The sequence below is a fragment of the Ambystoma mexicanum genome, chromosome 2p (assembly GCF_040938575.1).
Source record: "Ambystoma mexicanum isolate Mex_15411 chromosome 2p, UKY_AmexF1_1, whole genome shotgun sequence".
NCBI lineage: Eukaryota > Metazoa > Chordata > Amphibia > Caudata > Ambystomatidae > Ambystoma > Ambystoma mexicanum.
In genome coordinates, this window is record NC_090923.1 from 302,407,202 (window position 1) to 302,424,072 (window position 16,871).

Sequence of the window (16,871 nt, forward strand, 5' to 3'; positions counted from 1 at the left end):
CTCAATGTAGTCATCAGTCACTGCCCCAGGGCCATCAGGTATAAGTTCCTAAATCTATGGGAATTATGTATCGCTGTTGCCGCAATCAGATCATCCAATAGCACACTTTCCTAAGCATTCCTTACAGTCCATTTGCCTGACATACAAGAATTCTGTTATCTTACTCAAGACTAAGAACTCTAAGAAGCTATCCGTTAGCTACAATGCATGTTGCATCAAGCAAACTAATTGTGTGTTTTCTATTGGGGTTAGTAGGTCAGGTTGTCACGTCCTTAATTGCCTTTGGAAGATATGCATGTATCAGAATATATACATTTTTTTTAACTTTCTTTTTTACTGGCATTATACAATAAGAAAAAAAAAAAAAAAAGAGTATCACCTTTAGCATTGGGTATTCGTAACATGAATAAGTCAATCAGGCTTGCATAGACTAAGTATTACAGGAGAGGGTGGGGAGAGAAAGGATAGGCGTATACAGCAATTCGGATTCAATTCTAGGCAGTTCATTCATCAGCTGCATCTTCAGTGCTTCAGGTATTCCCTGAGGGGGGAGAATATATTTTTAAGAGTGTAATAGCAGTCAGCAAACCATTTTCCAAAGCTTAATAAAAGTTTATTTGAAAGGTTTCCCACTTCTCGAAGCCGATGTTGTGCTGGTAACTAATTATTATTATTAGTATGGTATTTATTGAGCACGGACCTAACTTCGAGAAGCAATGAGGTGCTTTACAGAGGTATACAACAATATAGATAACCAACTAAGCGCTTTTCAAGAGGTAACAGAACAGATATACAGAGGGGCACAGAGGAGGGGTACATCTGTACAATGTGGCATGAAGGAGATGGCGTCAGGAGGTGCGAGGGGAGACCTGATGGCCTACGTATTGTCAATTGTTGAGTGTGTGTGGCAGAAAGGGGTCCATATTTAGGCTAGCCACTTACATGTTTATATATATCATACACCTCAGGTTAGTCATGCAGGTATTCCTATTAGTCCCAAGACTGAGGGGTGTCTCTCAGCCAATATATCAAGATGGTCAAGTAATGAAAATTGACAGTTCTACGATATGGACACCTAAGCCAGGGAATATGCAAACTCCAGAATATTAGTTGTAGCAACGTTGATTCTCGCCATAATAGATCAGGAGAGCAATGGGCAGGCCCGGTTTAGTAAGTAACAGGCTATTAAATGACCGGCGTCACCATTTTAGCAATTCTAGTTCTCACGGGGTCGAAGGGAACATTACTGAATTTAAATTAGCACCCGGGTGGGGAGGACGCAGCCAATCCAGTTCTCCAGATGGCAGGCTGAAACCACTGATCTCAGCTTGCATTCCACAGAACCCGCAGGCTGCCTCCCTTGCCCCGGACCGCCATCTTCTCCCCACCCTCCTTTCCTTTTTTTTTTTTTATTTTTTAAGATTCCCAACACCCTCCCCAGCCCCACTTACCTGATTGTTGCAGCGCAGCACCCGCTAAAGCAGCTTCCCTTTTGCTGCTGCCATGCAAATGAAAAATTGTAGACTGGTGCTCTGTATGGAGCCCAGTCTCCCACAACCATGCCGCCCATATCTTTGCACAGTATTTTCATTCAAAGAACGGCATGACGGGCGTGTCCAAATTGGACAATTGCAATGCCCTCTTCGCTGACTCCTCAGCACGCTACCTGACAAAGCTGCAAATCATCCTAAACAATGCCCTTCGTGCTTCCCTCGGCCTTACCAAACACGCCCACGTCTCAGCAGCATGAAAAGACACCTATTTGCTACCGATCCGAGAGCGACTCAACTTCAAGATCCTTTTCGTCGTTCACAATTGCCTCTCCCAAACTGCACCGGCCTACCTTTCTCAGCGCATGGAAAAACACACCCCCTCTCGCACACTGAGATCCTCACACGACCACTTGCTCAAAGTACCCACCTTCATCCTCCAAACTGCAGATGGCTCAAGCTTCCCTGTCATCACTGCCAAGCTGTGGGACAAGATCCCCATATCCTTGAGAATGGAACCCTCCTATTAGAACTTGAGAAACTTGAAACTTGTCTTTTAGCATAAGCTCCTCGGAGCCAAAGCACTGTACCACTGCTGAATGTCTTGCACATATGCCTCCTGACTTCCCCGTTTACCTTTACCTGTACAACACATTCCCCCTTTCCCTAACATAACTAGCACCTAGATACCCAAGTGTTCAGTGCCCTACTACAAATGCAAAAATAAATACTAAATAACATAGGGCAACACAGGACCTCAGGGGCCAATTGCACAACTTTAGCAAGCACAGTTGTCACAAAATCTAAGTGGCCATTGCACAGTTTCCTATGTAAGACAATAGCAGACCCTAGAGGCCACATATACAATTGTTTGCAAACATAATTATCCCAGGGTTTAAGGGATCATTACACAATTTCAAATATAAGGTAGCAAAGGGCCTCATTTGCCAGGCGCACACCTTCAACAATCATAGCTATCCGTTTTTAAGGGATCACTAGGCAGTTTCAGATGTGAGTCAATTCAAGGCCTTAGATATCAGATGCACAATTTTAGCACATAGTCATTCCAGTGACAAGGTTTGATTGCACAGTTTGTAACGTAAAGAAACATGTTGGCTTAGCGGACATATCCGCAATTTTAGCAGGTATAATGATATCAAATGATTCATATCATGGTTTAACATGTAAAGCAACACAGGGCCCTAGGGAGCAGGCACACACTTTCATCTACTGTGGCCCTGCAGTGTCTTGTGGTAGGATGAACGTTTTCCCAAGATTAAGCAGTACAGGGTCTTAAGGACAGGTGAACCATTTTATATTTTCAAGACTGTATCATTGCCTCCACATCTTCAACAGAAAAATGTACAAGACATTACAAGTAAAATAGTGTGAATGAGTTTGAAATACAGACAAGTCGCAACAGATCGTGGAGTGGTAAACTCTCATTATACGTTGAACATGGCCACCAAATCCTTTCACTTAACTGTGGTGTCCTTTACTGGGATGGCAGAGAGGACTCTTGGACGAGGGGCGATATGAAGGCCACATGGGTGGGCCTGCAGTAATAGGAAAGCATCCTGATCCTTCGATGGCCACTCAAGGCTGTGGGATGAGAAGATGGGCCTGCAGTGCTGGATGTGGCTTCGTGGAGAGGTGCTGGGATTTCTCTCCTCCTTAGGATGTCTACAGGGCTGGATGGGATTCCAGAGATGATCGCCGACATCTCCCTTAACCTGCCTGGGCTCATGGTAAACTGGGACAGATGGATGCAGGGAATTATAGTAGGCCATGCTGTGCATGGTCACTTGGGTGTGACTGCACCACTAATAAAGAAAACGGACACCGATATTCAATCAAGGCCCGAGTCAGGCAGATGAAATGAAGGACTTGCAGCACTGGATTGTGTTTTGGAGGGGGATCACTTGGATCCTCCTTTGTCCTCATGGTTTGCTGACTGCTCCCAATTGTGGCCCTGCAACTTCATTTTGATTATATTTGGAAGAATCTTTATCTGTACAGGACATCCTTCATCTCTTAACGGTTATACATTTGTGTGTGCTGCTGCCTGCATTACCCAACCTTTCCTACAGAATTAGGCCTTAAAACCAGACTCATGACTGAAGGTGAGTCAGGGTCACCTTAGAGGTGTTTTTAGTTACAGTGGCTAATGAATACCTTCATTCGGAAGCTGCATTAACAATCTGGCCAGTGATACGCCCACAGTTAGGAATCAAGCGATCTCAGATAATGTTAGTCCAGAGTTCTCCAAATTATCAGCTGTCCATTCTATTTAAGAGACAAGAGAACCAGTATCTCTGTAAACATGGCAAAAGTGCCCATCCTGTGGCACTGGCTCTCTCTAAGCCGCCCTTTCTGCATGTCATAGCAGGTTGTTTAGACTTGGCTTTCACGCAAATTACATTTATAGCGTGAAGCAGTTAAGGACTACGAACAGAGGTGACAAATGCTTGGTCATTAAACTCCTTCACAACGCCTACCCTTTGGACTTGTTTTTGCATTAATGACAGTGGTTGTGATTGGTGAGCGCAGCATAGACAACGCGAAAACTTCCACCCCATGTAGAAATGCCATTCATAAAATAGTCCTTACAAAAAGCAAAATGGGTTGAAACACATTGCTTCCCTAGATGTCGCGATATGTTTGGAAAGTCACAAAAGTGGCAAAAGCTTGGGTGTAGCAATCCCGCTCCTATTTCCTTCCCCTGCTTGTCGGAACCAAAACGTGATTTTCAGATACACTCTTGGCCTTCATTGATGATCAAGTATGGGAAGTAAAATCATCTCCTGGGCGCAATCCATGTTTAAAATTTATTTTATAGCAGAGGATACAAATCCTCCAAAATAATGCATTAAGAGCCGCTCTAGGTGTGAACAGAAGAGTACACATCTCTGCGTCTAGACGCCAAAACAACTGGCTTTCGACTCATAATAAAATCCTTCTAAAAATGGCATCCCTTACCCACAAAGCACTAAATAATGCTGCCCCAGATAGATAGATTTCACAAAAGAACATCCAACAGACCTATGAGAACCAGCAACGCCAATTGCCTTACTGTACCAAGATTCAGACTCACCAAGGCTTGTGGTAGTAGCTTTCCCGTGAAAGCAGCCAAACTCTGGAACTCCCTGCCACACCCCCTTAGAGAAGATGAACCTTATTTGAACTTTAGAGGTAACTACATTAACCTACTCAAATCCACTGATCCTTAGGACTCATTGCTGTATTATCTATACACAGGATGTATCTGTATATTCCACCAAAGCATATTGTAATACCTGCTTGCTGTGATTAGGTATCCTACCTGTTTACAATCTGTTTATATGCCTTACCCTGACCTTACCATGTAACTCGGTAAGCTTTGCATTGTCTTGTTGCTGCACCCTGATACCTTCAGGTCTGGTGCACATTAGAAATAAATAAACAAAATTGCAAAGCATGTCCTTAGAATAACTGAAAGGTGAGCTGTGAGGGAAGAAAGATAATCTCCCGTTGATGTGGGCGCAGAGGACTAACTTGTCCATACATTAATCTATGCACAATTCAAAATCAAAAAACATGCCGACTTATTCATATGACCTAGTTAGCAAATCCTTGCAAAAGGCTTTTCATATCAAGCAAGACTCGGATGCAATGAGAATAACGGCAAAAGGGCCAGTGGGCAGATTTATCTTCCCAAAGGCCCAATTTCCTTTTTGTACTGCATTTTTGTTGAATCCCTTGGTCGGTTGCATGTAGCTCGGACCTTCTTGGATCTCTATATCGCCATCGGGCTGAGATGCTACCACCCCCGCATTCCCAGGTTTATCTGACCATACACACCGCTGCCGAGTGCACACAAACCATCTTCACTCTGACATTAAGGGAAACGTGTCATGGCCAGATAGAGGTCTGCCACCAGAATGACAATTTTCTGAATTTTTCTCTTGATATTAGGACTCTCACATTGATGTAACAATAGTGGCTTCCTTTCTGGAAACTGTTCACTCCCTTACAACGGAGTAACTGTGGCCTGCTCTGAAACTCCCGAGGAGGCTGGAATCCACAGACCACCAAATGAAGCTAAATGGGAGGCAATTTGTAGCACTTTAGTCCAAAACACATGATTCAAAACCCACAAACTAGCTGCATGTACCATACAATGAGTCGGTTTTATGAAATTCCATTAAGGTAGGAGGAATATCAGTTATTTGATAATATTGCTTAAATAACCATTTTAGAAATTCTATTTATTACCGAATGCCAAAAAGCACATCCACTATATTGTAGGACCGTGTGACATTACTAGTCCAACTCTTATTCTAATTCTAGAATATTTGGGGAAAGTGCTGTATGGTGGTCAGCGAGTAATTACAAAATAAAATTGTTCTGAAAATGGTACAATAGTCCAGCAATATCACTAGATACTGAATATATCACCACTCAATTTGGAACCAGGACAGGTTATATTGTCTAAACCAGGATAAAACAAAGGTACTGAGTGGCAGAGCCTCGGAAATATGTGACAGGCATTGACAGCATGGGAGGGAAGCAAGGTTATCCACCGTGGGTCTTACAAATACAAAGCTAAAGTTTTTTACATTTGACCAAATGTTCCCAAAGGATTGGCAAGTTCAAGCATCTGTTAATTTCATCAGCGGTCTGCCATAGGCGAATTGTCTACAAAATGAATAGAAAATAATAAGAAATGATGCAGTAGCCATTTTAAATAAACCTACCGTTTGGTTTTCCGGCCCGGATTCCACAAATCTGCAGACATTGGGGCCTGTGGCATTGTTCAATGCAGAAATGTTCGATATTGATAACTTTAATGGCGGCTCAGAGACGGTCTCTGCTTGCCTAAGCAATCTTGGATGTTTATGGGGTAGTTCAGAAGGTGCTTGCTGGCCCTCCAAAGTAGAACTTGCCTTGAAATACTTGCATGTATCTGAGTCTTCAAGTTCCGATTCTACTCTCTGACCAGATGCTGGGCACGTTTCCTCCCGCAGATTTTGCAAATTATTTAAGTCAACAGAAAAGTCTAAATGCACACCATTTTCAGGGGTCTCTGCTGATGGGCAAGTTGGTGCATATTCCTGATAGAGTAAAGTGCGTAATTTTTCATCCAGACTTTTAATGGTGTTATCCGCAAAATCAACTCTTGGTGGCCCTTCTCCATCAGATTCAATAATACTGGACTGTTGTACAGTGGAGTTTGCACCAGCTGAAACCGAAGACTGTGACTGGGTTTGTAATCCTTGCTCAGAAATGGATGAAGGGACTAGGGTAGGACTTGGAGGCTGCGATCCAATCAAATCAGGAGATTCAAGGACACTGTCTTTGTCATTAGAAATGGGTTTACTGGCATCTACTGTAGGAGAGCTCTGTGGAGCAGAAGGATTTACTATACTGCCAGGGGAAAGGGGAAGAGTTATTCTTGCGGTTTCGGAAGGAATAGTTTGAAGGGATTCTGGGGGCCTCGTGTGACTAGTATTCGTCTCAGGAATAAAAGCCTCATTCGTCCTCTCATTCTTTTCAGAGAGTGAATGACAAGTGGATTTTGTAGAACAACACTCCTGAAGAGAGGGCACTTCTTGGTTACCTGCGTCAGGCTGCCTTCTCACAATTGTCTGGGAAGAAACGGGGCCAGTCTGGCTTATATCAGTAACTTCTTCAGCATGAAGAATCAATCCTTGATGCCCTTTCGCAGATATCTCCGATTGGGTTTGTAAATTGTTTGTTGCATTTGCAGAAGAAATCTTAGCCAACGGAGGCGCATGGGAGCCATCAGAAAGATCGGTTGGGATTGGTTGTAGCGGACCTGCAAATTCATTGGGTTCTTCTGGTTTTGCAGAACATAGTTTCTGGTCTGCTCTGTGCTGCTCAGTATCTACACATGTAAAAAACAAATAACAAACACAGTTATTGCTACCATAGATTAAACTACTGCTGAAACACATGCAAACATGGGAGTGTCTACTACACGGAAGAACAGCACCAACTACTTCTGTGAATAGTAAACTGGTTGTGCAAATCCCATAACCACTTTCGTTAACAGTCCAACAGCCTTTTGGTTACCTCCTCGGTGCAGGGTTCTGATTTAATAGCATACTATTTAGTGCTACAGTGCCACCTCATGTCGCTTTAGAAAGACAGAGACCCTCAGCATAGGAGACTAGTTGTGGTTATTACCTGCATCTATAAATATATTTGCAAAACCAGTGTTAAGAAATAGACTCTTGTAAACTTAAGGAAAACAAAAATACTTATTAATCATCCCATGTATTTAATTTACTTCTGAGTGTTCGATAAAACTTCACAAAAGGCTTCTTGGGGTACAGGAGATTTTGCAGGAAGGTATATTTGTTTTTTTAAATTACACAGAAACAGGGCAAATTGCCAAGTATATGTGCATTTTACCTTTGCTTGAAATATGCCACATAATTATAGAAAAAACCAAGCCATATTCCCTGGAACCTTTGTGGGAGATCTCACTAACTGGCTATAGAATGTGGCAGGCTCAGTGAAACCATGACAGATCTAAACGAACAGGCCTTAAGCAAAGTAATTAGAACACTGCCACATTCAGGTCTCTGGAGAAGAGCTAGACAGACAGCCTTGCTCATGCACAAATGCATCAGTCAAAATTGTAATCCTGCCTAGCTGGCGTGGGGGTAAAATTAACCCAGATGGGATAACCCCCAATCATGTTACTCATTTGGATGGCTCTCCAATGTGGGTCAACGTCAGTGCCTTATTGGGCAGAATGAATGGTGAGAAAGAAGGCAGGGCAGGGATCTCAGCACTCCCCAAGAAGACTCTCTGGCTCGATTACAATCCGTTCCTGTATCAAATAATGGAAAGCCCCATGCAAACCCTGTGTCCCTTTGTCCTCTTCCACACCCTTTAGCAACAACCCCTCCCTTCATTTCTCCCTCGTACAGTAATATCATCTCCTCTCCCTGTATAGGAACTCCTGAGATGGGCAGTCTATCCAGCTTGTTGAGCAGATATGATTGTTACTGGGGGTAGGACATCATGGTCTGATCTGATGCAAAACCAGTATGGCTACAGTAAAACATTTATCTGACGGAACGTTCATGGCTGTAGGCAAGGCCCTGCAAGCAGTCTGCATTTAATTCACATACATTTGTTGCAGGTACACCTCTAGCAATTCCAATTGGTGAGGGGGTTAGGGTTAAAGTTGAAGGACTATAGGAGATAACTAGAGCGATATACTCTTTAAATAAATACCATAGGCATCCCCACCCCTACACAACCATATCATTCTATTCTCCAAATTCATCCTGATTTCAGAGCTAAACCTTGATAGGTACCCATGTCCATCCACAATTATTAAAGAAATCACTGGTCACCTCTAAGCCCCAACTTCAACGTGCAACTTCCTTCTTATAGAAGGATGCTAGATGGTTGTCAAGTTTTCATGAGGGTGTGCAATTCATCTTTCCCAAGCAGATGGACATTTCAGTCAGCAATTTGAATATCCAAGTGGCTTTATAGGGTGTCTCAAATTTATTATGACACCTTTCTTTCTGTGCGCCTAATATTTGGTGTCATTGAAGATGCAACGTACACAGAAATAGTCATGATGTACAGTTTCCACTAAACCTTTGTCTTTTCATATTTTATAGGTTTTTCTATTGAATCATTTGTCTGCCACTTTGTCTTTATACTTCATTATTTAGTATTGGTAGGGTATGAATCAAAGATTATGACCTTTTCATAATGGGCATCATGTAATTGACGTCTTCATGGGATATAATTGTGGGTTGTGTAACAGGGCTCCACCTGGGATGAAGGAGGACACCAAGACTTTGTTGTAGTTTACTTATTTTATCAATGGGCATAGAGTATCAGGCCCCTTTCATCAGAGACCGTCCCAATGTCCAATGAGTCCATGCAATGAGGGTATTCTGAGCTTCCATCCTCTGAAGCAAGTGTCCCAGCTTTAGGCTTTGCAGGTTTTCGGGTGATGCAAGCCCTTCTTGGTTTAAACATTCTTGCCTGACCCTCCCCATTACTGCCTGTGCTGAGCTCATCTGTGTTTGCAGTGTATGTTCTCAAGACTGAGAACAGACTGGGTAACTTTTCAAAACACTTTCACTGAGCATGCTAGGCAATAAAGACTGTATCCATGGCATGAGAACTTCTTAGTGGCTAACAATGTTCCTGGATCTTTGCTTCCTGCACTGAACTGAATATTTGGGAAGTCACAAACTGCAACACTTTATTGGCAGAACTGCAGAGCTCTTCACAGGTCCAGCAAGCCTTGTACAAGTATTTGTTTTATACGACTGTCTAAACAGTAACATTATGAAAACACTTTGGTGAAACTAGAACAGTATTACAACACTCACTACCACTGTTAAGTGGGAAGAATACATTTTCTGTAAATGGTTGCAGTGCGTGTGCGAAAATGAGCCAAATAATATGGCGCTGATGCGCGGCCATTTTGGACATTCACTTCCATTACTGCAATGAAAGCCTACGTTTTCGTGGGCTCAGTAAGCAAACCTGAATTCTGCAGCAGTTGCAAGGTCCCATAAGGAACAAGTTACTTACCTGTAACTGTTGTTTCCCCAGCATGGGTCTGGCATGGATTCACATGCTCATGAATATTCCCCGTCAGGCTGGGAATCCTCAGTAAAGAAAAAATCAGTTTTGTTTCTGATCTGTCTTTCTTAGTAGTAACCAATCACTGGTCTCTGGGTCATACTGCCCCCAGCCAATGACTGCGCTCTCCCTAAGCCCCTCCCCTGGCAGCCATCCTCAGATTTGGTAGCACGTAAAGTGGCAGTATGACCAAGTGAAGAGCCGCAGAGGGATAGGAGGGAGGGTTCACATGTGAATCCATGCCAGACCCATGCTGGAGAACAACAGTTACAGGTATGTAACTTGTTCCATCTCCAGCATGGGGTCTGACATGGATTCACATGCTCATGTATATAAGAATACATAGCAGTACACAACATGCACAACCACGAGAGGTGGCAAGGCTCAACATTAAGCATTACATAAACTCAACATTAAGCAACTCTTACCTCCTCACCAGGCCCACCTTCAGGCGAACAGGTTGCGCAGCACTGCTTGGCCGACCCTGGACGCCTCCGTGGAATCCCGGTTGACGCAGTAGAATCTCGTGAAGGTGTGCTTCGACCTCCACATAGCAGCCCTGCAGATGTCCAGCAGGGGTACACCAGACAAGAACGCCGTGGTAGCAGCGATCGCTCTGGTCGAATGGGCTCTCGGACGGCCGGGCAAAGGTCGGTTTGCCAACCGGTGACAGTGCATGAGGCAGCCGGAAAGCCATCTGGAAATGGAAGCCTTCGAGAGGGCCTTCCCTTGGTTCACAGGTCCAAAGTTCACAAACAGTTGTGATGTCTTCCGAAAAAAATCTTTGTGCGGTCCACATAGAACTTTAGCGCTCTAGCTACATCCAGTGAGTGCAAAGTCCTCTCGGCCGGCGACGAAGGCAACGGGAAGAAAACTGGTAACACCAAGGGCTCGTTGAGATGGAAGTCCGACGGCACCTTGGGCATGAAGGAGGGGTGCGTCCTCAGCACCACCCTCGTCTCGTGAAAAGTCAAGTATGGAGGCTTGCGGGATACGGTCTGGATCTCTCCCACTCGTCGTGCGGAGGTGATGGGCACAAGAAATGCTGTTTTCCACGACAGGAACTTCAACGGTGCCGAATGTAGAGGCTCGAAAGGCGCCCCCATGAGCCTGGTCAGCACCACATTGAGCTGCCATGCCGGGGCCGGAGCCTTCACCGGTGGGAATGAACGAACAGTCTCTTCATAAACTCATTCACCAGGCGATGAGACCACAGAGATGATCGTCCCGTAGTTCTGGTGTAGCGGGAGATCGCTGCCAGATGTATTTTGATGGAGGCATGAGCCAGCCCCGCCTTGGCCAGCGACAGCAGGTACGGCAGCACTTGAGGGGCCGTAATTCGCAGAGGGTTAATCTTCTGTTCATGGCACCAGACAGAGAACATCTTCCATTTGGGTCCATAGCACTTGAAAGTTGAGGATGCCCTGGCCTTTGCAAGCACCTTCTTGCAGTCCACCGGTATATCTGCGACGAGGATCATCCTGCACTGGCACCTCTTGAGTTGGTTGACGAGTCGCAGTAGCAATGGCAACGGAGGGAATGCATACCGGAATAGGCCGTCCCAGGGGAACGAGAAAGCATCGCTCATGCTCCTCGGCTGGGGAAACCTGTTGGTGAACCTCTGGCACTTGGAGTTCGCCGCCGTCGCAAACAGGTCGACCTGGGGTTTGCCCCATCGTCGGAAAAGACGATCCACTTGGTCCTGACGCAGTTCCCACTCGTGGTATGAGCGCAGCTCCCTGCTCAGCAAGGCGGCGATGGTGTTCTTTATCCCTGCTAGGTGGAAGGGCACCAGAAACATCCCCTGGGCAACGGCCCAATGCCACAGATCCTGGGCCTCCTTGGATAGGGCTGGGGACCTGGTTCCTCCCTGCTTCCGGATGTAGAACATCGTGGTGGTGTTGTCGGTGAAGATCCTCACCACCTTGCCCTTGAGGGACGGAAGAAACTACCTGAAAGCCCAGAACACTGCACAGAGCTCTAGGATGTTGATGTGGAGTGACCTCTCCTCCGGGAGCCAAAGGCCTCTCGCGTGAAGATCTCCGGTTTGCGCTCACCCAACCCTCCAGCGAGGCATCCGTCGTCAGCGTCTCCTGGTGTGTTGGGGTCTGAAAGTCTGTGCCCGCCGCAAGATGCGTGTGGGTGCCCCACCACCGAATAGCTCGGCGTAAGACCTTGTTGAGCAGGATCTTGTCTTCGAAGCTGCCCGCCGCTTGCATCCAGCGGGCGTCGAGGAACTCCTGTAGAGGACGCATCCACAGCCTGCATAGGCGCACCAGGTAGATGCAAGAGGCCATCATGCCGAGAAGTGACTTGATGGACCTTACCCTGGCCACGTCTGTGGCCAGCAGGCGCTGCACCTTGCCCAGGATGGCCTTCGTCCTTTTCTCCGACGGAGAAGCCAATCGTGCCACTGTATCGAGCTTGGCTCCCAGAAACCGTGCGATCTGCGACGGAACCAGGTGGGATTTGGGGAAGTTGATGGCGAATCCCAGGCCCATGAGCAGTTGGACGGTCTATGCTGTGTGCTCGACGGCGAGCTCCCTTGTCCTTGCTCAGATGAGCCAATCGTCCAGGTAGGGGTAAACGTGGATCCCTTACAGGCGCTGCCGCACCGCCACTGGTGCTAGGCACTTGGTAAATACCCTGGGCGCCGACTTCAATACGAATGTCAGGGCCTTGAATTGATAGTGCCGTCCTTGGACTACGAATCTGAGAAACTTTTGGTGTCCTTTTAGAATGGGGATGTGGAAGTAAGCATCCTCCAAGTCCAGCGACGATAGGAAGTCGCCTGCCTCCAGCTGTCCCAGCACGTGCTGGAGGGTGACCATCCGGAACTTCTGGGCCTTGATGTATTTGTTTAACCGACGCAGGTACAGGATGGGTGCCAACCACCCGTCTTCTTTCTGACGAGGAAGTAGCTTTAGTCTCGGAGCCCTGGAGCCTCTTCGGGACGAGCTCGATGGCACCTTTCTTGAGCATCCCCCTTACTTCTAACAGCAGTTGAGGGATGTGATTTTCCTTCCTGGCCACGGGAGGAATTTGGGGGCACTTCTTTAGAAGTTCGAAAGTGTGCCCGTCGGCCAGGGCATCCAGCACCCAACGGTTGGTGGAGATGGACTCCCACACGCTGACGAACCTCGCCAGCCGGCCTCCCACTGGGGTGCTCAGGTGGGGACCCGTTGCTACGGCCGGTTCAGTCCTGCTTGGAGGCGGCCTTGCCGTCCTGGCCTCCTTGGCGACGGCATCCTACTGACTTGCCACGCCCTCTGTAGGCCTCTTGAGATGAGGAACAGGCTGCCTGGCGGTACGTAGAGGAGCCACTGCTGAATCCTTTGGAGGCACCTTGCTTGCCTCCGGAGGTACGAAAGGGCAGTTGTCGTTGCTGCAAAACTCCCAAGGCCCGAGCCATCTCCGTGTCGGCCTTGATGGCCTGAAGTGACTCATCCACTGTTTTTCCAAACAGGTTGTTCCCGTTGAAGGGCATGTCCAAAACTCTGGTTTGTACGTCCTGGTGGAAATCTGTTGTCTTGATCCATCCCCGCCGTTGAAGGCAAACACTGTTGCCCAACTGGTGGAACCCGGTGTCAGCGATGTCCGTGGCCACCGTTATGGCGTAGTCCGACACCACCTCACCTTCCTGCAGGATCTCCAGGGCCTCCGCCCTCTTGTTGTCCGGTAGGAAGTCCAGCAGGGGAGCGATCTTGTACCACAACTGCCTGTTGTAGCGGGCCACAATCGCTAGGGCGTTGGCCGCCCTAATTGTCGTCGCCGCAGATGAGATGACTCGTCCCATGGCGTCCAGTTTCTTTCCCTCGCCGTCAGGTGGGGAGGTTGAAGTTGAAGCCGACGCCCCCGCTGTTTCTTCTTGGCCGCCGCCGAGATGACCAAATCCGGGGTCGGCTGTGCCCTAAGGCACAAAGAGGCGGAATCGCGGACCTGGTATTTCTTGCACCGATCCCTCTTGACAGGCGTTGTGGAAGGGTTCTTCAGGATAGCAAGTCCCTCGTTCCTGATGTCACTCAGCAGCGGCACCGCGAGGACCATCTTCCTCTTGGCCTGGCGCCATTGATAAAGGAAGCCTTCCTTCTTTTGTTGTTCGGGGCAGAGCTGGAAAAGCTTGGATGCCCTGGCAATCATGGCGTGGAAGGAGCCAATTTCGTCGGGCGGGGAGGCCCGAGTGGGCGATGATGGAAGGCCCATCCCGTCGTCACCACCGTCATCATCCGTCCCCGTCGTGGCCGTATCTGTTCCTCTGTCATCCCTAGGATCAGGGGAAGGAGATGAAGGCTGAGGTGGCCGAAAGGGCGGGGAGGATGAACTCTCTCCGCTTGTTTGGAAACCGGGCCCGGTTCTGCTGGGTCGTCCGTTGGGGGGTAGAGACAACCTCGTTCTTATCTCCCTGCATCAAGGTTTGGATTGCCATCAAAATGACCACCGAGCTGTCCTGAGGCTCGGGCACAGGTTTCGACGTGCGCGATGGCTGCTCCTCCTCCACGTGAGCCTTGTCGGTGCCACCATTGCTCTCTTCGTCCGCCTCCTCAGGGTTCCTCCCGTGGGACCAGACCTCCTCAAACCTCTTGTTGAGGCCCTTCACGACTTCAACCAGCTCCTCCTCAGAGGCTATATCCGTGTCCATAACAGCCCCACCCCCCCTCTTTTTCCACCAGGGTCTTCACGGGGGTCTTATCGATGGGGTGAAAAGAGGATTCCCTCTGCGGTGGCAGGGAAACTCTGGGCCCCGAGGTCACCTCCACTGGTGCAGCCTCCACAGGCTCTACCATGGACTCCACGACTCCATCAATAGAGGCCTTAGCCGGGTGAATCAGGGCCTTCACCACCTTGGGCGTGCTTGAGGCCTTCACCTTGGGGCGAGGGTCACTGTCTGGCTCCCCCTCGGCTGACTCCGAGATCAACCGGGACTTCTCCAAAAGCTTACCCGGGTTCTCGGATTTTCTCTTCCCCGAGCCAGATTGTTGGCTCGTGGTTGATGGCGTCGGTGAAAGTGTGCCCTACCTGGCAGCCAAGGAGCCAGACCTTTCGGCCCTCCCAGTGCCCGCAGACTCGCAGTGCTTTACCTTCTGTTGGGCCCCCGTCACCGGAGCGCCCTCAAAGGACTTAGAAGACCGCTCGGACCTCTTCTTCTCACCCGCTGGGTTCTTACCTTCCAGCCAGTTGGTGTAGCGGATACGTCGATCCTTCATGGTCCGCCCCGACATGTTCTTGCAAAACACACAGTCCTTCTCCATGTGCGGTTTGTCTTCGTGAAGGCAGTAGAGGCATCTCGAATGCTCATCCTCCTTGAAAACATTCTGTAATCCGCATCCAGGGCAGTTCCTGAACAGCTTGGATCCGGGCGTCAAGCTTCCCTTGTCCTGGGCCATGTCCACAAGGTAGGCCTCAGATCTTCTGGAACCCTCTAAGAAGCGTAACTCAACGAAACTTTGTCCTTGAGGGGCGTAGAAAATTCCGAAACGGGTCCCCGATGTTCAGAAGTAGAAACGGTGGAGCTTGAGGCTCGATTGACCGAAAAATGAGATTAAACTCTTTGAAAATAAAAAAAAAAAAAAACGCAAAACGCAAAACGCAGTAAAAGCTTGAGAGCTAAAGCACAAGGACTCCCAACACTTGAACGTGTGGTAAAAATCTGAGGCTGGCTGCAAGGGGAGGGGCTTAGGGAGAGGGCAGACATTGGCTGGGGGCAGTATGACCCAGAGACCAGTGATTGTTTACTACTAAGAAAGACAGATCAGAAACGAAACTGATACTGATTTTTTCTTTACAGAGGATTCCCAGCCTGACCACGGGGAATATTCATGAGCATGTGAATCCATGCCAGACCCCATGCTGGAGAATGATGTCAGATGAGCTAGCTCTGAAGAATAGTTGTATTGTCCGCTGAAGGACGAGCATTAAGGGAGTCGGAGCTTTGCAGGTGCAGTGATAAGGGGTGTTGGCCGAGGGAAGTCTGGTAACCAAGAAGGGGCGGGGATTTCCCCATAAAGAGAAGAGGTATTCCTCATGAAAACGACAGAATTGGACCACAGGTGATGCAGTCTCGCTGAGAGGGAAGACGCTCCGCTCCAGACCCCGTTAGAACAAGTGATCTCTCTGCCTACCTGCTCTCGGACTAAGCAGTGTTGTGATGGCCGAGATGACAGTGTCTTCTGCAACCATACTAACCGTGACACTCTTTCTATGTTTACGTATAATCCACTATATAGTCGTGAGTGCCGGTATATAGTGTGTGAATAAAGGGCCTGTAACAAGCCATTTGTTTATTTCCAACTTTTGGTCTAAGTGTGATTCATTGCCTTTCAGAGTCAAATAACTTTGCTGGGTCCGTGTAATAGGGTGCGTGAGTCTGAGGTCCCTACACGGAGTGGACAAAGCAAAATAATGGGAAGCCTTTTTCTGTGATGTAGGTTAGGGTCTGCTCATGCAGAGTTTCAGACTCCCCCAGTTGGGAAGAAAGGTTTCAGTATTGTCCTGCAAGCACTCAAAAGGGTTTTGGGTAGAGTCAATGCTTTTATGGGTGACGGCCCTACTGGGCTCTGTAGTGTTGGAAGGTCACTCTTCCCCACAAGAGAGGCCTCTGTTAATGACACTGATTGTCGCCTGCCAAGAATATCAAGCTTAACATCCAATGGCTATTGCAAGCACTCTTCCCACTTTCACTGGCCCCAGAAATAGGCAAAAAGCTCAATCACAAATGACAAAATTGTGGAACCTTTTTAAATGGTTGTGCTT

General features: G+C 47.7%; 1 protein-coding gene across 11 annotated transcripts in view; it reads right to left on the bottom strand.

Annotated features, from left to right (window-relative positions):
* WNK2 (WNK lysine deficient protein kinase 2) overlaps positions 1 to 16,871 on the bottom strand; it is a 1,473,871-nt gene that overhangs the window by 537,856 nt on the left and 919,144 nt on the right. For all 11 annotated transcript variants that reach the window (XM_069643592.1, XM_069643590.1, XM_069643588.1 and 8 more), the window contains one exon: positions 6,227 to 7,377. In XM_069643592.1, coding sequence (XP_069499693.1) covers positions 6,227 to 7,377 — 1,151 coding nt within the window. The remainder of the gene's footprint in view (positions 1 to 6,226; positions 7,378 to 16,871) is intronic.